At 34.2% G+C, this 25,475-nt stretch overlaps 4 protein-coding genes across 4 annotated transcripts; 1 reads left to right on the top strand and 3 right to left on the bottom strand.

The window, feature by feature from the left end:
* Positions 1 to 1,570: 1,570 nt before the first annotated feature.
* LOC133704136 (galactinol synthase 1-like) lies at positions 1,571 to 3,363 on the bottom strand. Its single transcript, XM_062128892.1, has 4 exons — positions 2,983 to 3,363; positions 2,405 to 2,725; positions 2,102 to 2,236; positions 1,571 to 2,009 (listed from the first exon to the last, which is right to left on the bottom strand). The coding sequence occupies exons 1-4, from the start codon at positions 3,286 to 3,288 to the stop codon at positions 1,794 to 1,796; spliced, it is 978 nt and encodes a 325-aa protein (XP_061984876.1). The 5' UTR covers positions 3,289 to 3,363; the 3' UTR covers positions 1,571 to 1,793.
* Positions 3,364 to 5,467: 2,104 nt separating this feature from the next.
* Positions 5,468 to 6,311, bottom strand: LOC133705288 (uncharacterized). The gene is made up of 2 exons (XM_062130426.1): positions 5,600 to 6,311; positions 5,468 to 5,508 (listed from the first exon to the last, which is right to left on the bottom strand). Exons 1-2 carry the CDS (start codon positions 6,309 to 6,311, stop codon positions 5,468 to 5,470), a joined length of 753 nt encoding a protein of 250 aa, XP_061986410.1.
* Positions 6,312 to 14,488: 8,177 nt separating this feature from the next.
* On the top strand, positions 14,489 to 17,659 carry LOC133705731 (small ribosomal subunit protein bS1c-like). Its single transcript, XM_062131098.1, has 7 exons — positions 14,489 to 14,872; positions 15,370 to 15,645; positions 15,988 to 16,068; positions 16,154 to 16,435; positions 16,515 to 16,625; positions 16,818 to 16,904; positions 17,392 to 17,659. The coding sequence occupies exons 1-7, from the start codon at positions 14,576 to 14,578 to the stop codon at positions 17,524 to 17,526; spliced, it is 1,269 nt and encodes a 422-aa protein (XP_061987082.1). The 5' UTR covers positions 14,489 to 14,575; the 3' UTR covers positions 17,527 to 17,659.
* Positions 17,660 to 17,860: 201 nt separating this feature from the next.
* Positions 17,861 to 24,708, bottom strand: LOC133705730 (uncharacterized). The gene is made up of 14 exons (XM_062131097.1): positions 24,331 to 24,708; positions 24,116 to 24,228; positions 23,901 to 23,997; positions 23,702 to 23,826; positions 23,057 to 23,603; positions 22,603 to 22,788; positions 22,053 to 22,346; positions 21,639 to 21,791; positions 21,016 to 21,170; positions 20,749 to 20,854; positions 19,780 to 20,640; positions 19,133 to 19,214; positions 18,574 to 18,930; positions 17,861 to 18,378 (listed from the first exon to the last, which is right to left on the bottom strand). Exons 1-14 carry the CDS (start codon positions 24,433 to 24,435, stop codon positions 18,185 to 18,187), a joined length of 3,375 nt encoding a protein of 1,124 aa, XP_061987081.1. The 5' UTR covers positions 24,436 to 24,708; the 3' UTR covers positions 17,861 to 18,184.
* Between the last annotated feature and the right edge of the window lie 767 nt (positions 24,709 to 25,475).

Genomic DNA, 25,475 nt, shown 5'->3' with positions numbered 1-25,475 from the left:
TTTCATCGTCTATGATTTTTTAATTTTTCAATTTCAATTCTTATTCATTTAATTGTAATTTCTTTTATTCATAATCATTTTTTTTCAAATTTCATCATTATTGGGTTTTTTCCTATTAGATTTTAGCTTATTTCTTTCTTTCTTTTTGTTGTTCATTTCTTTTGTAAGTTTTTTTATTAATATTTTTTCAATAATTTTATCCTTTAAAATTAAATTGAATGACATTTAAGTTTCTTGATTAAACTCGGGTTCATGATTTAACAAGTTACAAGTTTTTTATTAAATTAAGTTTAAAAAATTCACCTAAATTTGTTTGGTTTTTCCTCTTTTTTTTTAAACCGGTGTTACATGCTCTTTTTTTTAAGTTTTACTTTTTGTTTTTGTTTTTCTTCAATCAGGTTAGGATTGAGTTCTTTGATAATCCAAATAAATTCAGCTGTTTTTTTTTCATTGTTTTTTTTTATAATTTATTTATTATTGTTGTTGTTTTTATTATTTAAATTATCACCTATATCAATGACTTGAAAATTAATTTTTTTCTAAACTATCATATTTTTATATATAAAAACAAATTTATTCACGAACAAAAAAAACATGAGCAACATATCTAGCTCTAAACTAATTTACAAGTAAACCGGTAAATCCATGGGCGTACCTTTTCTAGAACTAGCCTAATTTTCACTCTCAGTATTCATTTCCTTTCCTTTTCTTCTTCTTCCTTTTTTTTTTTTTTTGAGAATAACTTTCGATATACAGTTCTGAATTCATGTTCCTTGAGGATTGGGATAATTCACAATCGCAAGCTTAAATGATTATTCTTTGAAAAAAAACAACATGAAATTAGTATAAAAGAATTGCAAAACTCGTTTTGAGATTCAGGAGTTGAACTCTTTTTTTATTATTATTCAGGAGTTGAACTCTTTTTTAGTTTAATATGGGTGTTTTGGTTAGTTTGCATGTATTTCGACTAATTCCACGGGCCCTGAAGTTAACGATTATGTAAGTCTCTAGTAGCCATATGAGCAATCACAAGGCTTGAATCGGAAACTATAAAAAAAATAAATCTATTAATCTTAAATTTTTTATTACTAAATTACCACCTAAATAGTTTTAGGAGTTGAACTCTTATTACTCGTTTATGTGTTTATAATGTGAGGTACGTTCACGTTAGAATTGATGTATTAAAAAAACAAAAAAGAGATTTCATCACTTGTTTCTAGAACTTGGGCTTCCATACATGGAAATTCACCATTTGGGTCACCAGCCTGGATCTTTGGCCCATGTTTTAATATTATTCATTTAATAGGCCCAACATATTTCTTTTCCTGATAGCTTTGTTTTTTATTCTTTACATTTTACAACTCTTGGAAGAGGGAGACACGGGTCTCTTCGGCAAAAAACGAATTGAGTGGAATCTGGCCTTTTGCTCCTTTGGAATTTTAATGAATTTCTCTGGCTTATTCAAAGAGAGAGAGAGGGAGGGAGGGAGAATGTAGAAGAATATACGATCAAAAGAACAGAATGTTTAAGAACAATGAAAGGTAGAATTAAGGGGAAAAACAAGTAGAGATAATTTATCATAATATTCTCTTTATTCTTAGTTTTCCAACTTTATAGATGTCGAAGGTTTCATACATATATTCCACTTTCATCAGTTATCACAATCAAACTAAAAAAGCATATAGGGCTAGTAAATAAATGCCCTAATCCCTGTACTTAATAATTTATATATAGTATTTATATATTGGCTAAAAACTAATGCTCCAAACACACTAGCTAGCTAGAAATTAAGATTAAGCTGCAGATGGTAGATTCATGTGGTTACCCACCCCATCCTCAGTCAATGCCGCTATTAGGGGTCCAAGTTTTTCTTGAGCAACAGGCACAGTGGCATTCTTGAAATCCAGGGACTCATCCTCATATATTTCCCACCATTTTTCCACCAAAACCTTGATGTCCTCTCGATCCATGTTTTCTTCTTTTCCAGTATACCTCCATGGCTTTGCACCCTAGAAGTTTGAACAAAAATGAAAATCAATGAAAATATCTGTATAGATCAATATGTTGAAAGAACTTTACTTATAACAGTGAATTCTCTTACCGCAGCACAATAGTGGACAACCTTCACTTTGTCAAGGTCGAATTTATCGGGATGGCGCCACAGCATAGCCGAAACAAGGTTGTAGACAGGAGGGATAGGCTGGTATACATCCCTGAAGAACATGTTCAGAAAATCCTGCAAATCACAAGTACAAAAAATAAGGGTGATGATACATTAATTAAAAAATGAAAAATCTACCACTTCTTTTCTGGAATATCCGAAAAATAAGGGTGAATATATTATATAAGAAAGCCTTCCAAAAAATAATAATAATAAATATCCTAAACAGGCCAGATTAATTACCTGCTCAGCAAATGAGGTAGGGGTGGTGACTTTGAGGGTCTCCAAGAGATCAAAGTAAGTCTCGAGCTTAGGTTCAAAGAGACACATGCCAGCATTAAAGTATAGAGGAGGGGGAGAGCCCATCTCCAAAGGCCACTGAACTTTTTCAGGGCATTGCTGGCAGTATTTGATCTGATACTGAGGAGTGGTACTCCATGTCTTCTCACAAAAACAGTCCATCACAGCATAAAAATATCCAGTTGGCTTCTCGAAAAGATGATCAATATTGTCAAAGACTTGAATATCACCATCCAAGTATATCATCCTCCCATAGTCCACAAACTACAAACCACAAGGGAACCACATTAGATATATAGTGAATTAGAGGCCATCACATCAACATATAAATCCATCATGCAAAAAAAAAAAAAACTTTAGTAATTTTGATTAGGGATATGTCATGCGTGCTTCTCTAGAACACAAGTTGAGAGACTTGATAACAGCCCACGTTTAGACAATTGCATGGCTAATGCCTGATGGCCAACAATAATAGTAACATGTCAAGAAAAGAAGATGATTAGGGTTGATTAACTAATTACCTCCCAAATACGAAGTTTTGAGTAGTTAATCACATAATAAGCCATGGAAAACTGAGTCTGGTTCTCTGGTGGATACAGGGGCTCAATCTCACGGACGATACAGCCCTGAGATTCTAGAATCTCGCGGTGCTCCTCGGGCACATCAGGCAAAATAGCCACCACAAGAGGGTATGCAGATTTCACTTTTCTTAAACCCTTGGCTAAACCCACCACACCTTTCACATAATCACCGTTTCCGGCCAAGAACGTAACATATGCTCTCTTTTGCAAGTCCGTCGTAGGCTCGATTATGGAATTGGGAGACATTTTTTAAATAAGGTGATCAAGAAAGATGACCAGTAACAAAGAAAGCAAAGAAAACAAAGAAAGACTAATGGAAGTTTGGTGTGAGTTTTAGGGCATGGGCATGGAGTGTGCCTATATTTATATATATAAGCATCGAATGGTCGTGTGGTGAAAATGGCAAGGAGCTAATTTAGGGTAAGATGATATTTTGTGTACTATTTTCATAAATGTTCATTTAGATTCCAAAACGTGGCAAGTAAAGGTATGCTGTTAGATTTTTAGAGGTTGCACTTTCCAGTTTGAGCATTTGACGCCTTAAAACGGAAGGCGACGTTTTCCCTTTTTTGTTTCTTTATAGATTGATAACCAAAAAAAACGTTTCAAAGGTGAGCAAATAATATTCAGGGAAGTCTCGACTTCTTGAAGATGATTGTATCCGTCCACCACTATTAATGACATCCACACTTAAATGTATCGATATACAAATTCTCCTCTAATTTACATGAGATTTTAGGTATAACAAATTAATAATTCTAAATATATAGAAACATGATTTTAATTAATTCTTCTTAACCACTATACTAACTTTTTAAGTTTCTATTTTTAAGTATTTTAAATTTAAATTTCATACATGAGATTTGGCTAGAACAAACATGTCTTGCCAAGGTTTTTTTTTTTGATAATCTTCGAAAGTATATTGAAAAGGCCATAAAACCAATAGCCAAAGAGAAATACAAGCGATATGAAAAAAAATAAATTAATCTACTACAGCAAACAACAAAAAGACTACCTAAGATTTCTTATTACACCACAATTTAATGTCATCAGAAGATCTTAAGAGGTCATTTCCTGTATAAGTGAAGTTTGAATCCTGAGTATGCAACCAAATAGCAACCCGATAAAGGATGGTGGAGAAACAATCAAAGAAGTTTATAGTTCCCTCCTCAAAAACAATTTTGTTCCTTAGCAACCAAATACTCCAAATAGTACTACTTGAAATTACTCTCCAAGCTGATCTTTGGAATTTGCCATGTACCATTTCGGGCCACTGGAGAAGCAGCGAGTCAAGTGTTCTCGGTAAACAACATTGGATACCCCATCAATCCAAAACTTTCATCTAAACACTCCTAGAAAAGATACAATGTATAAAAAGATGCTCTGAGGTTTTCAAATCTGAGCTGTAAAAGACACATGAAGCTTGTGTGGCAGACAAAACAGTCCGTTGATGGAGAAAAGCTCTTGTACTAACTTTGTCCTATACTACCAACCAGAGAAACACCTGAACTTTCGGAGGGACCCCTTTAATCCAAACATTAGCTTCGAAAACTCTATCATTCGCAGAGGAGGTATTATCAATTAGGAAGCAACAGGATTTAACTGAGAAACTTCCATCAGAATTACATGGCCATATAAGTTTGTCAACTTTTCTTTGCCGCATTATCGTTGGCTCCAGCATTGAGAGCAAATGATGATATTGTTGCTCTTCATAAGATAAGAGGTTCCTATGCCAAATCAAATTCCATCGTCATTGATCATTCACCCATTGACCCATCTCATTAACCAAACCATTCTGAAAAGTATAATTTTGGTAAAACCTAGGGAAAATGCTACGTAAAGCATTTGATCCTATCCACACGTTAGACTAGAAGAGAATGGAGGATCCATCTCCAATCATGAATTTAATGTTCTCACGCAATACTAAGCCAATCACACTGTTTTGATCCAAGATTGACAAAACATCTTTTCAAAATGGGGAAATATGACCATGCAATTTTGGGATTCCATTCTCGAAAGTTGGGGAGTAAAAATGGGTTGTTACCTGTTTCCATAAGGCATGGTCTGGTGAGTTTAACCTCCATATCCATTTGAAAAGCATGGATATATTTTTAGACATTAAAGAGCCCAACCCGAGGCCTCCCTCTTGTCAAGCTTTCACAACAATACGCCTCTGTACCTTACAGATTTTCTTTTGCTTCGCCACTCCAGACCACAAAAATCTTTGTTGAATAGATGTTAGTATATTACAGACACCTTTCGGTATAAGAAAAGAAGACATAATATACTGGCAATGAACTCAAGACACTTTTGATTAGGCAAATACGCCCTGCCATACTAAGCATACGACCTCTCCACATGCTTAACTTTCTTTTGAAATTCTCAATAATAGGCTTCCATGTAGACAATCTTTTAGGATTAGATCCTAAAGGCATGCCCAGATAAGAGCAAGGCAAGGAATCAAATCTGCAAAAGACTGAATATGCCATACTAGCACAAGTATCTTTCCCAACATTTATGCCAATTAAAGAGCTTTTATGGAAGTTAATGTGCAAACCTGAACAAATAGCGAACCACAACAGGATCCTTTTAACTGTTTTGACCATATGAAGATTAGCAGGCATGAAGATCAAAGTGTCGTCTGCATATTGTAGGTGACTGAGGCAAAAGTTGTCTCTAAAAGTGATACCTTTGAAAAGATCATTTGAAGCGGCTCTTTGAAACAAAACAGATAATCCCTCTACTGCAATTAGAAAAAGAAATGGAGAAAGGGGGTCACCTTGGCGAATCTCACGGCCCATCAAGAATTCCTTAAAAGGAGATCCATTAATCAGCACTGATAATTTTGCAGTGGAGATACAAGTATTGATCCAATTAATCCATTTTTCACCAAAACCCATATGCCTCATAATCTGCTCTAAATAATCCCATTGCACACTATCGAAAGCTTTGTGAAAATCCACCTTAAACATAAGGCTTGACACTCTGTATCTTTTCAAGGAGTGAACTGCTTCATTGGCAACCAAAAACCCATCAATTATTTGCCTCCCTGCCAAGAAAGCTGTTTGATTCTCACTGATAAGGTCATGCATAACCGCTTTCAGATGGCTAGAAAGAACCTTAGTCATTATCTTGTAAATGTTGTGAATCAAACTAATAGGCCTGAAATCTTTGAAGCCAACTGGGGAAGCTGTCTTCGGAATTAGATGAACATAAGCATGATTGACTCCTTTTGGAAGCCTACCTGTTTTGAAGAAATTCTTGGCCATGTCTAATAGATCATCTACAATGAAATTCCAAGCAAGCCTGTAGAATTTGAAATTGAAACCATCTGGACCCGGACTCTTGCTCCCATCATAATCTCAAATGCCCTACTTTAATTCTTCCAACGTGATATCTCGCTCCAAGCTAGCTGAAGAAGAAGCCGAGAGTGTTTTAAAACCAACAGGCCCTAAACCAATTCAGAATCTATCAGGACTTCTGAATAATTTGGAGAAGAAGCTAACTGCCACATCTTTTATGACCGGTAAGCCTTCAACAACAGAACCATTATGAACCACTTTCAGGAGATGGTTTTTAGCCCTCCTGAAGTTAGCAACTAGATGGAAGAAACACGTGTTGCGATCACCTAGGCGACACCAAATTTGACGAGACATTTGACGCCACATGCTTTCTATATGCAAGTTACATTGCCACTGCTTCTTGATCAATGAATCAAGCAAGTTTTGTTCTGCAGTAGATAATTGCCCATACTCTGATTTCTGTTCTATAGCTGAAATATTGCTTTGGATCAATGCCAAAACAGTCTCCTGATGCCCAAACCCAACCCTATTCCACTGTCTGGGCTTTTTAATGTCTTGCCAAGGTTTAATGCTTTATTGTAAAAGAATGCCATAATATTTTGTCAGCTTTACAGTGATGGCCACTTTGATTTTCAATACGATTTTTTTCTATGTTTTACTAAGTACTCAATATCAATGCTAAACTCATTGCATGATGGATAAATTAAACATACGTATTAAAAGGAGATGATTTATTCGAATGGTAATTGACAAAATAAATAAATATGATAATGTAATTATAAATAGCTTGAGACAAAATAGGAAACTATTTATTGTCCGGAACTAAGATATATTTTTTTTATTAGGTTGCACATTTAGTTAATATCTCCAAATAGAAGGAACAAATATTAAAAAAAAAAGATAGAAATATGTTTGGTTAAAAAGATAGAGCCAAAAGTATAAGATAAATTTATCTCTAAAATAATTTTGGACCTTATTTGTTTGTTGGAAAGTAGTTTTTTTTTAGGAAGTAATTTCCATGGAAAGTGGACTATTGAAAAATAAAATATTTTTTTATATTTGGTAGTGTTATGAAAAATAAGTAAAAAAATATTTTTTTAATGTTTGACTATGTCATAAAAATAAGCTTAAAAATAACTTATTGGAGTTTTTATTTATTTTTTCAAGTTTATTAAAATATAGGGACCAAATTTGATAGAATAAAAGGTTGAAGAAGAATAAAATTGAAAAAAAAATTAATTTCATAGATTATTTCAAATAAAAAAAATATACTACTAAGTATTGGATCAATTCAAATTTTATAACCTAGTCTTTCAAACTCACATCTTGGATAATGGGCTATAATACGTGAGTGGGGTGATGGAATTAGCTTGTTTTAATAATTTTGTTATTTTTTAAATAATTTTTTGTTTACTACAAAAAAAAAGTAGATATTCGCAAATTTGTGCACCAACTAAATATAAAAACATTTATTTTAAATCGTGGTAAACCATATATATCAAACTAAAACAAATTACATAGTCCAATCCAAAACAAATAAAATATTAAATTATGAAATTAAAAAAATCAGCATGAAAAATAAGTGCAAATGAAAAAAATCAAAATATATATATATATATATATATATATAAAACCCAAAGCCTAGGCACGCAAGATTTGATTAATTATGCAAGATAAATGACAAAGAAGACCTAAATGAAACTTTCATCATAAAATGAGACACATTGATACCAGGAATACCAGGAATAACGGGTTTTGTCATTGAAAAATATTCATTTTAACATTTTTCTCTCCTCCATATGCTGGGCACTCTCTTTGCTCTTCCTCTTTTCTCTTAAGCCCACGGATCAAAATATAAAGAAAGTGAATTTTTAAATCAAAATGTAAAAAACTTATGAAAACAAGTTTAAAATCGAAATAAATTTAAAAAAAAAACTCAATTCGGTAAAAATATGCTAAAAACACGCCTTAGCTACAATAACCAAAAAAAAAACCTTGAACATTGTTAAATCATAAAATTTTGCTCTTGAATTTCAATTATTCCTAATAAAGAAAATCAAACTTGATTTTTCTAAATTGAGAACCAATTTAATGATTGGTTTTTTCCTAAATATCGTAAAATAACCGTGCAAGCTTAATTGGGACAAATCTCCAACCTAAACTTAAAAAAAAATCAAAATGATGAAATAAAAAAAATTAAGTGGCCAAAAAAATAGAGGATGAAAAAAAAAATCTCATGGCATTATTACAATTCATAATAATTTTGTGCTTGTGTGAATAATGATTTCTTAGATCGTTTAGAGTTTTATTTTTTATTTTTTATTTTTTATTTTTATTTTTAATGTAATTGTAGTTGTAGTTGTATATATAATACAACATATTAATTTTCCACATTAGCTTTTAAAATGAGAGTAAAAGTAGACAGGAGAGTTCTTGACTAGGTTTCAAGTGTAATTTTGTAATTTTAATCTCCTTGCCACTATCTTGATGGGATTCTCTTAATAGTATCCATGGCATGTCATGGTAAAAATAAAAATAAAAACATATTATTATTAACTATAAACTAAAAGAGAGAAGATTTTATTGTGCTCCATAAAATACTATAAAAATTATTATTAACTACAAACAAATTAAAATATTTTTTAAAAAAATCAAAATTTAAAAATAACAGCGTTAAAAAGAATCGGGAAATGCGTGTTTTCACTTGGAAAACACAAGGAAAAATAATAATGCACCTACGAAAGAAAACTAGAAAAGACACGTTTTCAGATTTCCAATTTATAAAAAAAACCCTATTTTTCTTTTCATTTTCTCGTTTTTCTAAGAAAATGGAACATCACTCCAGTACTGAGCACGCAGTTTTTTCTTAACTCCAGCAATGGAGATAATCCCGCATGTATAAAAGAAAGCCTTTTTACTTAGAAGTGGAGACGAGAAAGCCTTTTTAATAGCTGGAGTCATTTTTTCCTCAAAGCTTTAATGGAGAGGGGGGTGGCGGGGATCCACGTACGTAAAAAATTAGGTTTACATATATATTTTATATATGCACCATTGATTGTTATGAATCTAACGGTTAATATGTTGTAGCTACTTTCTCCATTTACTTACAGCCTCTTCCCTGATTATGTTTCCTTGATATATATTCTATTAATTTTGACCTAAAATATCTCCCTCGATTTTTATGAACTTGGCATTGATCAATGATGCAATTTTATGAGAGATTCAATCTAAAATGATAGAAGAGAGATTCCGTTTCTATAAATGAATTAACCCGATCGAGTACAAAGATACATTGATTGATTGTTACTTGATGCATTAACATTCTTTTTATTTTTCCTCGAATAAATAATTTATCATTCTTGAACTCAATTAAATATTGAATCTAGATATGTATGGTATGATGAATTATTTAGTTTATAATCAAAAATATTTTACTATGATAGATTAGAAATATTTTTATCATAACAAAACAGAGATATTTAATATGTATTTGAGCTCTTTTTTTTTCATACAATAAAAAATCTTAAAAGTTATAAAAAAAATCAATATAATCTCCACTTGTCATGTTTGATTTTTCTTTGCTAAGAAACGAGAGAGGGGAATTTTTATAGGTAATGAGCATAATTTATCAATTATTTTATTAAAAAAAATAAACTAAATTGCTAAAATTAAAAGATTAGAGCTCTTGTTTCAGACCTAAATTTGTCATTCAAGCTTAAGCCTATGAAATAAAATCGGATTTATTATCTTGTAATAGGTGTATATGTCGGAGAATAATGCTAATCTTTTTAAAAAAAAGAGTGGGTCATCCAATAACTCTATTAATGGGAGAGTTATTGGTGGATTCTGGATGAATTTAACGTCTCATAATAATTATTCACTCAGAATCCTTCTGACTCTATTGTGAGCAATTCTTGAAAAGGTGTGGGCTCTGTCTATCTCTGCTTCTATATAATAGAAGTCTGAAATCTGGGATGACTTCATGAAAGTTAAGGCGGTGGCTGGACTCTGATATCTTTTAGCATATTTGTATTCCTATTGTTCATGTTACGTGGAATATTAATAGGTATGTGGCGGAAATGCTTTATGTAGATGTAACAAAGATTTCTTTTTTCTTTTTTCTTTTTTCTCCTTCCTTCCATAGGGCAGCTGAAGAAGAGAAGAATAAAGCACAAGAGGAAATGATCAGGGAGAGAGAAGGGGGAAAACACTGTTCCATACGTTTCAAACACCGTATGTGTAAAAGATGCAAAGCTCATCATTACTATTATTTAGGCTCTCGAAGTAGTTCCATACGGTTCAAACACTGTATAGAAGACCAAGCTCGGCATTAAACTTTCAAAATTCTTCAGTGATATGCACAAAGACGAAGACTCACCATGTCCTTTACTACAGCTCACTACAGCACCATTGAGAAATGTCATTTTCAACCGTTGCGTACATCAATAGCATTTCTTTTAGGTCAAAATTTATAAATATATTAGATTATTGTTTAAATATGTCTAGTTTATCAGTTAAAAAGTAATTAGTATGAATTAGTATTTTATCAGCATAAAAACATGTTAAATGAAAAATATTTTAAAAAAAATTAGAGTTTGTACATATTTAAATCTATAAACTCAAGATAAACATGCTTAAATCAACTACTTCATTTAAAACAATAAAAATACATATTTATCAGTAATATAAATTGATAATTTATCATTTCTCGTAATTTATTTAATTAAAATAAATCTCCAACATTATTATCAAGAATGAGAACTTAAAGCTGGAAATCAATCCCCACGTTAATTGTTTTGGATCATAATGACTGAGACGTAACCCCAATTATCCTGGGTAGGCCTTAAACCTTGGAAAATCAATCCCCACGTTATGATTGAGGGACATGTAATCCTGTTAACCTACGTACTGATGAAAAAAAATAATAAAATACATACAAGATATTCCTCCAACCAGGAAATGATTTAGTAGGAATATTCATTATTAATGCAGGTCATTATATAACAACTAAATACACAACAGATCTAGTCATTGTCATTTTGCATTTCAAATGCTGATGATATGTGTCCATTAATGATATTGATACATCAAGGCAGTATTTGATTATTGATATAGTACATAAGAGAAAGACATAATAAATATAAAAATATATTTTATTGAAAAGATAAAAACATAAAAATAAATATTTATGTGACAATTCTAAAGTAAATTTATATACTTTCATCAAAACATAAAGCGCAAAAAGTACATATCTCTAGATACAATATTTATTATTATTTTATTTTTAAAATATCATTGTAAAGAACTATCATTTATAAAATTGTCTAATTAATACATGTAAGGATGAAAATAGTTGTTATTATAGTTTTCAAACCCAATTTGAGGGTCGAATTTAGGGCAAAGCTTGAGTTACTGGTCGAGACTTGAGTCACAGGTTGATCTAAGTCAATGTAAGAATAAAAATAACTATCATCATATAATTTTAAAACTCGGGTTACATGTCAGGAAGGAAACATAAAAATAAAAATGATTATTATCATAATTTTAAAATTCGATTCAGAAGTCAACTCGAGGCAAGGTTTGGGCCACAAATCATGAGAGTCAATCCAGACTGACTCGAGTCAATATAAGAGCAAAAATTATTATTATCATGGTCTTAAGACTAAACTTGAGGGTCGATTAAAGCAAAACCCAAGTCACAAGTCGGGGGGGTCAACACATGTTGACTCGATGCAACGTATGGATAAAAAAATTATTATCGTATATTTAAAATCTGACTTGAGAATTAATTTTAGGCAAGGTTCGAATCACAGGTCACGAGGGTTAACCTAGTTAACACAAACTTTTTTTTTTCAAAAAACATAATCAAAACAGTTTTGTTTTGACTATTTTTTAAAAAAATATCAACAAGTTTTTGACACGTATTTTATCTTGGGTTGACTCAGGTTTTTTGCTGGATCAGGTTAAATTAATCATTCCTCTTTTTTTTTTGAATTCGGACCAATCCATGTTTCAATTCCACCTGACAAGCCAGTTCTAGTTTTATATAATCAAAGTTATTATAATATTATTAATTTCAACACTTAATATAATTTACAGTAATAACAAATTAATATTTAATTATTTTTTAAAACATGTAAGTTTGACAACAATACATATTAAGAGTAAAATAATTTTTTTATATTTTATTTTACTTTATTTATTAAATAAGATAAAAAAATAATTATTTTATCTTGTATATTAGAATTAAATATAATTTTATCCTCTTTTCCTTTCACATCTTGTCTCTACTATTTTTTATTCATTTTTTATTCCAATACAGTAACAAAACGCTAGAAGTAGAATCCTCGAGGCTGTCCAAAAAAGGTATGGGTACATGAAAGAGAATAGGAAAGCATCAGTTGCTTGGAGGAATATTGTCGATTCCATTTTTATGCTTGAGATGATACCGATAATAATTGGACACGTGTATGCTACTTGTGTCGAGAAAACAAGGGCGCATCTTATCGCAAATATTTTGGAATCTAGCCAACTAATTTTGGAGTATCGGTCTTAAATAGGAAAAAGGCTTGGGGGAAGAAAAAGACACAAAAGCATGAATTACTCTTGTCTTTACACGTGGAGATATGTGTTTGCTTACTGCTTGACTATGATTGGGGTCCATGTGAGTGAATGAAGTGGGTTCTTCAGTTTGCTGCACCAAAACTACTTTCAGTTCAACCCAAGGAATACAAGCTACAAAGTGCACGATTCTCTGTGTGCACTTACTAAAACAGAATTTCAAACTTGTGAACCTCTCGAATGCCAAAAGAGTTGAAATATGTTTGGTATATTTGAAAGGAACCTTCAAAGCCTCTAGCCCGTAAGAAGGCGGACAACGAATAGAGGAAATTTGTTTTTATGTTAAAAAATTGTGTTTAAGGATGTTTTAAAATGTATTTTGATTTTAAAAAAATATTAAATCAATATTTTTATTGATTTTAATGTGTTCATTAAAAAATTATTTTAATATATTTAAAAAACATCGTACAATATAATAACAAACACACGAAACTCTTGGGCCGGGTTAAAAAATGATATGTCCCATAAGATTACAAGGATAAAACAATAAAATAAGACAATATGAAATGAGATGTCAATGATGAATTTGATTTATGTTCTATAAAATTTTGTCTTCATCTCCGGTTAATTATGAAAAATAGAACCGGAAAAAATACTGATAATTACGTGTGTTTTTGTGCATACTTGAGATACGGACAAAATAGATATATATATTTTTTTACTTATCCTATTTTTTAAAATTTTAATTATGAAAAAATACATAAATAAATTTATACTTTTGTTTTTACCGATTAATTTTCTTCAATATCGATTTATAACGTGATAGCGTAGGAATAAATTAAAATAAAAAATTTCATAAGAATAATTATTTTTTCTGTATTTGACTGGATGCATAATGTACATAAAAAATAGAAACTATTTTTTCTCAAAATAACATTAAAAAAAAAAAAGAAGAACCTTTGCTCGGAGTGAAGCCCAGACATATTTGGGCTTTGTCTAGGTAGACCTAAGCTAAGCTGTAGGCTCACGTGTTTTCTTACAAAATACAAATAATGACTCCGAGGCTTATCGGGAATTGGACAAACTTGTGGGAGGAGCTGGTTCTTGGATGACCATGGATCGAGACATATATTCTTTAACCCCCTTTCCCAGCCCATTTTTTTTTATCTAAAGACCAGCCGGATTTTTATTCTTCCTGATATTTTTTTTTTAAAATATATCCATGCTTATAAGAAAATAATTGTATTGCATGTAATAAAACATAATAAAAATCATTTTTTTTTTTTTTTTTTTGCAGATGGGTCAGAGAAAGTATCCAATCCACCGTCCTGAACCAGATGGCCATCTCTACTTCGGTTTCAAGAAGAAAGTTGACAGCTCGAACTCTAATCCAAAGCAGGCTTGAAGACCCAAGAAGCCCAAAATAAACGAGACGTACCGCAATACCACCACGTCCCATACACCACCTTAATTTTGGACCCTCCATTTTCCTGATCAAAAGTGATTATCCATTGGCTTTCAAACATTGGGCCCCACCTTCAACTCTCAAAAACACACTTGCTTTCTCTCTCAAACCTCAAGTCTCTCATCACCTTGCCTTATCTTTATAGCTTAAAAACTCGAGAAAAAGAAGAGACCAACAGTCCCAAAAAAAAAACAAGAAGAGAGAGATGGCATCACTGGCTCAGCAGTTCGCAGGCCTAAGATGCCCGCCAATATCAATTTCAAGACTGACAGAAAGAGCAGCGACATTTTCAAAGCCAAAAAGGGCTGCGAACTTCGTTGTAACAGCAAAAGCAGTGGCAATATCAAATGCACAAACCAAAGAGAGGGAAAAACTAAAACAACTCTTCGAAGAAGCTTATGAACGGTGCCGTACTGCTCCGATGGAAGGAGTTTCTTTTACTGTTGAAGATTTTCATTCTGCTCTTGATGCTTACGACTTCAATTCTGAGATTGGCACCAGAGTTAGTAGCATAACCTTACTTCTTCTTCTTGGGGATTTTGCCTTTTTAAAGATTGAATCTTTTGTTGGTTTTAATATGGATAATTGAAAATGGGATGTGTTTGTTAGGTGGCTTTGTGTTTCAATGAGGAAAGTTATGTGAATTATGTGGGATATGGAATTGTGGGCTGCAAGAAAAGTTGAAGCTTTCTTCTTTCAAATGAAGTGAAATTGGTTACAAGTTAGTTGTTTTGTTGCAATTGAGTGATTGATTTTATTGATGAATTAAGTCTTTGTTGGTTAACCTTTCTTTGTTTCTCTTGTTGGTTTCTACAAGCGTGTGCTTTTTCCTCTTAATAGTACGTGCAATATATATACTGTGTCTGTTCGAATATTCAACGGAAGTAAACATAATTATACGAGAACTTCCAAAAGAAATATGAAGTGAAAATTAGGCAGTTGTTGGGTGCATGAGGGATAGTATTTTGACTGTCATTCTGTATGTGTTTTTATAATCAGGTTAAGGGGACAGTTTTCATGACTGATAACAATGGGGCATTGGTTGACATTACTGCAAAATCTTCGGCATATTTACCGGTGCAAGAGGCAAGCATTCACAGAATAAAACGCCTGGAAGAAGCTGGTATAGTTCCTGGGATGAGAGAAGAGTTTGTAATCATTGGTGAAAATGAAGCTGATGATAGCTTAATCTTGAGCTTAAGGTCAATCCATTATGAACTTGCCTGGGAAAGGTGTAGGCAGCTTCAAGCTGAGGATGTCATTGTGAAAGGTAAGGTGGGTATATACTCTCCTGATATTAGTTATATCTATACTCGTACAAATACTGCATTTCCCCCATTTTCACAAGGAATGTTATCATTATTACGTGTCTGGTCCAGAACTTTAAATTGGGTGGTGGCGAGGTGCAAAAAATTGAGTTATCATTTAGTACTTGCTGGTTACTCAATTTTTTGTAACTTATTTGCAGTGTGATTGCATTGGTAACTGTTGAATCTTTTGTCATGAATCTATGTTTTCCAATGCCTGCTTTTAAGCCTTTCTTAATTGCATTAGGTGTTTAAATCACAGCTAAATTCTTCTATTTTCAAAACTTCGAATATTGGAATATGTATATAGGTTGTTGGCGGAAACAAAGGTGGATTAGTTGCAGTTGTTGAAGGCCTCAGAGGATTTGTCCCTTTCTCACAGATATCATCGGTTAGTTCTTGAACTGCTCTTCCATATTGTCCTCCTGTGCTTTCAGTCATTCCCAAATTCTCATCTTTCCCTGTTTTTGTATCAGAAATCAACTCCAGAAGAACTTCTTGATAAAGAGTTTCCACTAAAATTTGTTGATGTTGATGAGGAGCAGTCTAGACTAATCCTCAGTAACCGCAAGGCCATGGCTGACAGTCAAGCACAGCTAGGTATTGGATCAGTGGTCACTGGAACTGTTCAGAGCCTCAAACCATATGGTGCCTTCATTGATATTGGCGGAATCAATGGCCTTCTTCACGTCAGTCAGATTAGCCATGATCGTGTTTCTGATATTGCAACAGTTCTTCAACCTGGTGATACTCTCAAGGTTGGTTACTCAGTGCCATATTACAAAGAAGGCTTTCTCTGTCCTTTTCTATATATCTAAACCATAATATGTTATGCAGGTCATGATTCTAAGCCATGACCGTGAGAGAGGCCGAGTAAGTCTTTCTACCAAAAAATTGGAACCCACTCCTGGTGATATGATTCGCAATCCAAAGCTTGTCTTCGAAAAGGTAATTGTTGGATATGGTCACACACCTTTCTTCATCATCAAATGTTTTGGATAAATAGTATAAAGCTAGATGTTTATATTGTAGTATGATTTCCTTTTTGTCCTTTAAGAGGAGAGGTATAGAAGATGCTAAAAACCAGTTGATCCTTTCCCTGACATATGTTGTATTCATATCTTTGTACTGCATTAATAGGCTGAGGAGATGGCCCAGACATTCAGGCAGAGAATTGCCCAGGCAGAGGCTATGGCTCGTGCTGACATGCTAAGATTCCAGCCTGAGGTACTTCTTCAGTCATTTTCTCGAATAACATTTGAATTTAGTCCAAACTCTGAAACTAAAGGATAGCGTGAAGGCAAATAGAACATTGTGTTTTCTTTTCTCCCTGTCTTCTAAAATAAGATAGGAGCAAACCAGAAAATATTAACGTGCATTGGCATTTGTTTTGGATGATGAGCATTAATTCATTGAAACTAAAAGAACTTATAGAATAGATTTCATTTTCAAGTATAGAATAAGGTCAGTTAGTTGTGTTGATATGCATTAGACAAGACATATTTCCCCTTTCACATACCTGGTCTGCTGGTGCTTGATGGAACTTTATCCAAGGACAGTCGATGCCTGAAAAAGACATCCTAATTTATCAGTTTCCTTTTCTTCATTGGCATCTGAAGTGAAGTGACCTGAGATGTGTTTTTAATCTCTACTATTTGGGTTTCTAAACGTATCTGAATTATCTGGATTAATCTATTTGTATCGATTTCAACAGAGTGGGCTAACTCTCAGCTCTGATGGGATCTTGAGTCCGCTTAATTCAGACTTGCCTGCAGAAGGTTTAGACTTGAGTGATGTTCCCCCGGCCGATGACGAATCTGATGGCACTTCAGAGAAAGAGTCTGGTTGAGATTTAAGCTTTCTGCTTTTCTAATTGTTGCCTTTTTTTCTTGTTTTTGGGTGGGGGCGCGCGCGCGCATGTAAAATTGTTGTTCAAATGGCACCCCTTCTGCAAAGGAATTAGCGGCTACCCTTCTTTTCAATGTTTTTGTGTGCGAGTATTATGCGTTCTTGACAATGCGGGTAGCATTGGGATTTTGACTCGTCAGTTTAATAGAGCATAATTAGGCTGATTCCATAGAACTCTTCAGACAGTTCACTCTTTTTAAAATCTCATTCTCACTCATTTTTTAACCGATATCTGCCTTACCCTTTCCTGGAGGTAAGCATATGAACTTTAAAGATATTAAAACTTAAAAGTCGGCATATATCTTAACCAAAAAATAAAATCAAGTTAAAAACATTTCCAGGTAAAAGTTAGCACCCGGATGACACATGAACATCGAAAAAACACCTTGATACAAATGGAAATTTCCTCCCTGTAAAACTCATACCACGATCACGACGTCCTCTCACTAACATCATCTATGATAACTCTTTTTGTACAATCCTGGCACTGTAATGGCTATGCTACAAGGCATGAATTCCCCCCCGACAGATTTATAAAGGATATTGTCGTAGGCATATGGTCCTTGGCTTTTACAAACTCCCAGCCTGAGGCTAGCTTGCTAACTTTGACCTTTGTTGTTCTTCTTAACTTTCTTTTGCTTCTGCTTCAATTGTGTAAGTCCTGCAGCAGTGATCTTCACATTGCCAACAATTGCAGCTACTAGTTCAGGATCTGTACACGCTTTCATCAATTCTTTCTCTCTACTAGTTGCATCTGGCATGTGGCTAAATAAGTTCATGGCAGTTCTTGCAGCTAGAATGATACCAAATCCATGGATTAGTCAAATTTATACGAATAAAATGCAAAACCCACATACAATACAAATTGCACAGGGAGAAGGGAATGCACAAGCAAAGTTCACCCCAGACCCCCCCAAACGAGGGCAAACATAGCAACTACAATAGCTCCCCAATGACTGAGATAAATATGAGAAGAAAGAAAAGATACCTTTTCCTTTCTTTACAGTACCAGGAATAACCTTCACACGGTACTTGTATGACTGCACTGCACTGTATGGACCACAGACAGGCACTGCATATGAGAGAATATCAATAGGCAGTGGGTTCCCAGTCAAGTAATCCAAGTCATTCAACCTCTCTTTCTCGTCTTCGCCTATCTCATGAATATCTTCCTCCTCCATAGCCACCCTGTCCACCTCAGAGGTGGAATCAAACAAACTCACATGAGATTTATCTACAGCACCATCTGCATGACTATTCAAACTATCAGGATGTTCTGGGCAATCCCGAGATAGGTGACCTGCCTTTTTACATTTATAACATACTTTCAGAGCATCTTCAGTACCTGGCAGATTGAATCAGCAAAAAAAATCACAATTTAATATGTTTTCCCCAAGATGGGATTCTCAACAACCATGATTAGGAGATATTTTGTGGAAGCACAACTGATCGAGCACTTGGATGATTAATTTAGCATTAAACAGAGATAAATAAACATCAAAATAATCTGAAATTGTTTGACAATCACTGGAAGTTTAGAAACATACTGGTAATAGATATCTTCCCTTTGTCAGTAGCTTCATTTCCATTTTGAATCTCTTCATCATTCTTGCGTGTATTTCCAGCAGACTGCAAAATCATATATGTTGACAGTTTCAAAGTATTAGTTAATAAACAAAATGATCTTGACCAGATGAAAAATTGCCATTCATGAGAAGAAAATTATCGCACTGGACATTTTGATATCTCCAAAAGCAGGAGGTTCTCGTTAGATATGATCTTCTCATTAAGATTTTGGAGAAATGCATTTCTATAAATAAATCACAATTACATTCTAATGCATTTGAAACAACTCTGCTAATTTAGTAAAGATGGCGTGTCTAAATAACAGTGGATATGCAGAAAGTTTACTATGTTGTCTTTCAGTCTCTTTGACAATTCAATGGTATGGAGAGGTGGGTTCCAAAAGTATAATCTCCTCTTTGCAGGAGAAAGATAGCTACAAAATAGGCCATGCTTCAGCCCCAGAAAGGCTCAAGTCTTATATTATTTCTGGATCTTTTCAAAGATGCAGTAAGAAGTTTCTAACAGCAAAAACTGTTTAGAGAGAGAGAGATGTGCATGCCACGGCTGAAGATTATTTAAATTGGGTGCTAAATAATATAAGTAAAATAGTTATAGTTATTGTGCTCACAGCCAGTAAAGCCATCCGAATACTCCTCTCTTCCTCATCCTGATTGGCATACTTCTCCTTCATCTTCTTAAGCTTACTCCTCTGACCACGACTGATTTTCCCTCCGCCTTGCTTATTGTTTTGAACATGCTTTTCAGGTTGGTCAACAGAAACAACATTGTCTTTCAGTTCTTCCTTTTCCCGCTCAACTTCTGCATCTGTAGCACTACTTCTCTGACCTTTCTTGAGCTTCCTTCTCTCAGCTTTTGAAATATAAGGTTTATCTCTTGCTTCTTCATGATGTTCTTCCATCATGTCAACTTGTAATGGTTCAACTCCATAATTTTTACTGGACACAGCAGTAGGTCCAAGCCCAAGAGCTCTATCAATGAGATCCTCGAGTTGAGGGGTAACTGGAGCAACATCGTTTCCAACAACATCAGATAAATTTTCAATATTGACACCATTAAGGGAAGTCTCTTGGACAGAAGATTCATGTAAAATGGTATTGGAGACAGTCAAGTCATTAGAATGGCTTTCTGATTCTAACACAAGTTCTTTTCCAGCAACTTCCTCCTCCTCTGACTCAGAATCAGAAATTTCCTTGAGAGGCTGACTTTCTTCAACATCATTCACCCCATCCTCCTCACCTCTAACCCTCCTTTCATTTAAATGGGAGCCCAAAGAGCTCTCGTCTAAGCGAAACAACAACCCAAAGCCCATTATAAGAGGATGCGGAGGGAGAAAATTCTTTTTCCCACGGATCATGAAACTCCCAACAGTAAGATATTCTCCAGTAGGAGCAGTTTTACTGACCTGGTGAGGGTACACCCACCAAGCACTAGTGACAATCTTCGAATCCCATGCCTGACTGTGGCAAACCTACAACACAACATAATTTGAATGTGAAGTTGACTCATGCAGTAATATATACTTCAGTATGCAATGAAATAAAATAGATATGAACAGGATAGTGGAGATATGACTTACTGTAAAACATCCAGCTTGATTTAAAGTGAGAGGAGGTACAGGTTGTTCAGGCCTGTGATTTTTTATCACAGTACTGGAAGCTCCATGCAGATCTGCATGGACATACCTGTTCCATAGTTTCAATGAATGTCACTACAACATTTACTTGCAGATTTCATGTCAAAAAGACATCTTACTATCTGAATGTTACCGTGGATCAACTCAAAGTCCAAGAAAAGCACTAAAAATATTGTGTCAACAATCTGAATATTACAGTAAATGACTCACAAATCTCCTTTTGACATATAACGCTTGACAATCATCTCATTTTGCTGAGCATCACGTCCACTAATAACCAAATAGTTCTCGCTGCTGATGAACCAATTAAATTTCTCAAACCAGTGAACTTTACGCATGTGTGATATAGTGGCAACAGATTTTTCCTGCATTCACCACCAGCATAGGCATGTAAACGATAAAATTCAGAAGACGGAATGTCCCAGTTTATGATAACAATTAAATTACACGTAGCAGATTCTTAGACGATCAATGATAAATACACAAACCTTCTTTAAATTATGACATGGACACAAGCGCGCGCACACAGTATTCAGAAATAAATGGTCCTGTGTACACTAGGCCATCAATACATCCTACTAATGCTTGTATTAAATAATGTAAAGCTGTCAACTTTTACCCTGTGACATGATATCCATCAAAAGACATTTAAGCTGCCCAACCTAGTCAAATACATCACACTTCGTGCTAATACTAATGAATTTTTCAGTTTTTAAATACAAAAAAAGCAGATGCTTCTTGTAAGCACAAGACCTTTATTATTTAATAGTTAACAAACTAATATGCATAGCATGCCACAATCCTGTATTTCTGTATTAACAATTTAAAGATACCTGGGAAAGCTGGAGACGAGTTTTTTTCTCAGCAGCTTTAAAAGCTTTTTCATGTGCAGTAACAGTTTTTTCCTGCTTGCTCTCCTGCTTTTTCTTCAGTTCATACCACCTCCGTGCATTGGCATGTGCAGAAAGTGCTAAATCAACCTCTACCTGAAAGTTGAAATATGGCAACATTACATAAATAGATAAAGCAACAGCATGAGTGATAATGCTTGTATCTTATGCTATGTATCACACGCACAGACTTAAATCAAAAGACATAGCTTGAAACCAATAATGTCTAAATTAGAAAATCATGTGCATGAATTGACATTAGCAATAAAAAGTTGACAACACAAAAGACAGTTTCTTGATTCACTTTTACAAGGTGTGCTTAAATTACACTACTCATAATTTGGACTGAAGTAACACCTTATCCACCGGAAATGTCTTTTCATCATCATCCATTTCATCAAGATTATTGCTTAATAGCAATGTCATGCAGTTCTTTTCAAAATGGAGCTTGTCAATTAAGCCAGCGACAGGGTTTCCTGCCTTCTTCTCATCCTTCACCATACGAGCAAGATCCTCCCAACCCATTCCCTTTGCAAGAGCCACACGAACAGCTAAAATAGCAGAATTCACATCTTCTAAGTTGTATTCTATTAATTCTGCCATTTTGACACTGTGGTCAACTTCTTTCCTCAGCATTTCCACACGATTTTCCTACACGGAATTGGAATCCAAAGAATTAGGATATGATAAATATAGATAAAATTAAATCCAATACAGATAATCCATGAAAATTAATAGAAATAACATAAAGCCAATGAAACAACAATGAGTGTCCAAGTTTTTGTTCTGTACACACATCCAGAAATAATAGAAGGCCAACTCAACTAAATCCATAGCTTGCATCCATAAATAAGTGCAGTAAGCCATCCTTCTGTTTTATAATGCATACTGGATAGTTAACACAGACCTGGTCCAAGCGTATTTTATTTAGTTTCTGAATGGCAGAGCCCTCCTTTGCCTTCTGTTGCTGCTCTGACTTTTGACTTTCAATCTTGCTGTAAAACTCATCCAAAGCTGCATCAAACGCATCAAACTTCACATGTTCCCTCATTCTGAACTGGTTCAGCAACAAAGGGCAGAACTCATCGTAGATCTGCAGAGAAAACCACAACATGCTAAAAAAAATATCATGGAACTTAAATCTTACTATGCACCTTGGGTTATAATGGCGCAAGGGTTTGATGAGATTTAGTTAGGTCCAACATTCCAACTCTTCCTAATAAGAAATTCAGAGAGTGAAAGCAGAAACAAACTTTCCATCATATACTATTCAGAAATTATATGACTGTCAAACAAAAGACGACACAAGCATTCTCTAGATAAATGCAAGGAAAGAGAAGTTAGACAAGTAAGAGAATAACCTGGACAGAACTTCCGGAGTCAGATGGAGGGAAATCCTTGCCCAAATTTTTGTTCTGCATCAAAATGTAGCCTTCAGGGACTTCATCTCCCGAAATAATGTCCTGGAGCCAGTTCTCAAACTTTGCAACAGCTTTTACCAAAACCTGAATAGTCTCATCATCTAATTTGTTATCTTTAGAAAACTTTGTATTTGGTACCAAACCAGCATCCAATATAATGTGCTCAGAAAGCGCAGGACCATAGCCCAACACCTCCCCAAGAACAGTCTTCAATGTAGCTTGTTTGACACGATTCCCTTCATTGGTATTTTTACTAGGCACTGAAGATTTCCCACCCTTATTTTTCCCCTGTTTTTCTTTCATAGGTTTATCAGACACATTACTGTCACCACCATCAGCATCAACTTTCACAGGGTTACTATTTTCCAGTTCCTTAAGAGATGTTAGAGCCTTCTGCAACTTGTCAGCTGTCGATCGCTCAAAAACTCGGCAAATTTCGGTAGGATATCGATGCCTCGACATAATCGCAACCCCTTTATCATCATCCCTATCATTAATTAAACACATCCCATCGAGTAAACAATCAAGTACCCAAAACCACACAAGCAAAAGCATAAGAAACGACCAAACAAGAATCTTGCTAACCTGTGTGACCGAAGAAGAGTCAAAACCATAAACTCAGAATCAGCAAGTATAATATTGCCTTGCGCATACAACTCCAAGATAACATAATGTGCATTAGCTCCAAGTCCGAATTGAAACAGAACGATCTACAAATCAAATAGCACCTGATCAATAAATAAATCAGTCAATCAATCACAAAATGAATGAACAAATTTCATACCCTATCATATCCGAGCTGCCGCACATCTTCCAGTCTTCTAGCACGAATATGTTTTCGCAATTTTAAAGTAAAACCGGAGGGAGTATTACTTTTATCTCTACATTACGTAAACCATTAAAAAACAAAATAAACAAAATTCAATATTATTAACAATGAAAGGCAAAATTATAATCATAACAATAATAATAAAGTGAAAGGAAATGTTAAATAAATACCTGACATAAGCAGTGGTGTGCAAGCGAACACCGCTTTCCATTAATAATAAAACTTTCTCGCTTTCTCCTGATTCTGTAACTCCACTGCTATTCATTAGCTTGAACACATACGTCTGTTCATTTTCCGATTAATTAATTAAAAAAAATCCAAGTCGATTAATTAATTAATAACAAATGAAAAAAATTGATCGAGAAGACAAGGAAAAAGAGAGGACCTTGGGGGAGAGATCGTAGACATTGGAGCAACGCATGCCGATTAGACGACGCAGACATTTCACTTCAGCGGCCACATCGGCCGTATTCATCCGTACCTTCACCATAATACCTTCTTCTTCTTATACCTTTCAATAATCGCCTTCTCTTTCTGAGAGAGGATGAGGAAGAGTGTGATTTTGAGGACTCTGCTGCCACTAACGGGGAGGGAGGAGGTCTTTGGAATTTGGATGGAGAAAAGAAAGCAAGACGCGCGTGCCGTGCTCGTCTCGCAGGCTAGCTACTAGCTAGGGCCTTTCTTTGGGTCCCGTTTGGTTGCGGGTACTGTGATATCCCAACACCAGCTTTCATGTTATTAATTCGACACCACTTGCGGGATTATTTTTTTCTGCTAATATATATATAGAGAGAGAATGATACAGAGAAGAGAAGAAGAAAGAATAATAATTTATTTTCTCTGATACCTATTTTTTAAAGATTTTATAGAATAAGTAATTATTACTAGTTATTTTTTAAATGCTATAATATTTTTAAAAATACAATTATAAATGTTTGTTTTTAATACTTTTTTTAGTATTGTTTTATGAATAAAAGTGAAGAGGATAAATACTTGTGGTGGTGTGAAACTACAAGATTGTTCACATAATACCCATAACAAAATTATTTAATTTAACCCAAAGTATTTGGGTGTTATGTCCTCGCACACGTGACACAAGCAGGCAGCAAGTTTCCTAAGATTAAAATATAGGCATCACATTACAATTCATGGGCAACGGCTGGGGGTGATTGGATTGATAATGATTGCTATGCTGTTCCACTCTTCGTGTTTTATCAATGTGGCACCTGATTTTGAATCTGACAAATTGTTTTGCCTGGAACCCTTTCTGTGTTCCTTGCTGTCCAAGCGCAGATGCGAAAGGCTTGGCGTTTTATACGAGAAATCAATTGACAAATGCCAATTCCCTTTTCTTTTCTTTTTTCACCTGAGATATTTATTGACCACAGAGCTTTTGGTTTGGATGTGGTAACATTGGCATACGAGTTTGTTTCCCTGCAGTTGCTTAATGCAATCATTAGAGACCCTGCAATTTTCTCATAGAAGCAAGATTTCAAAATTAAAAATAAAAAAGGGAATGGTGCACGTCAG

This window comes from Populus nigra, chromosome 10 (assembly GCF_951802175.1).
Source record: "Populus nigra chromosome 10, ddPopNigr1.1, whole genome shotgun sequence".
In the NCBI taxonomy this organism is placed as follows: Eukaryota; Viridiplantae; Streptophyta; class Magnoliopsida; order Malpighiales; family Salicaceae; genus Populus; species Populus nigra.
This window is presented reverse-complemented; position numbering and strand designations above follow the sequence as displayed.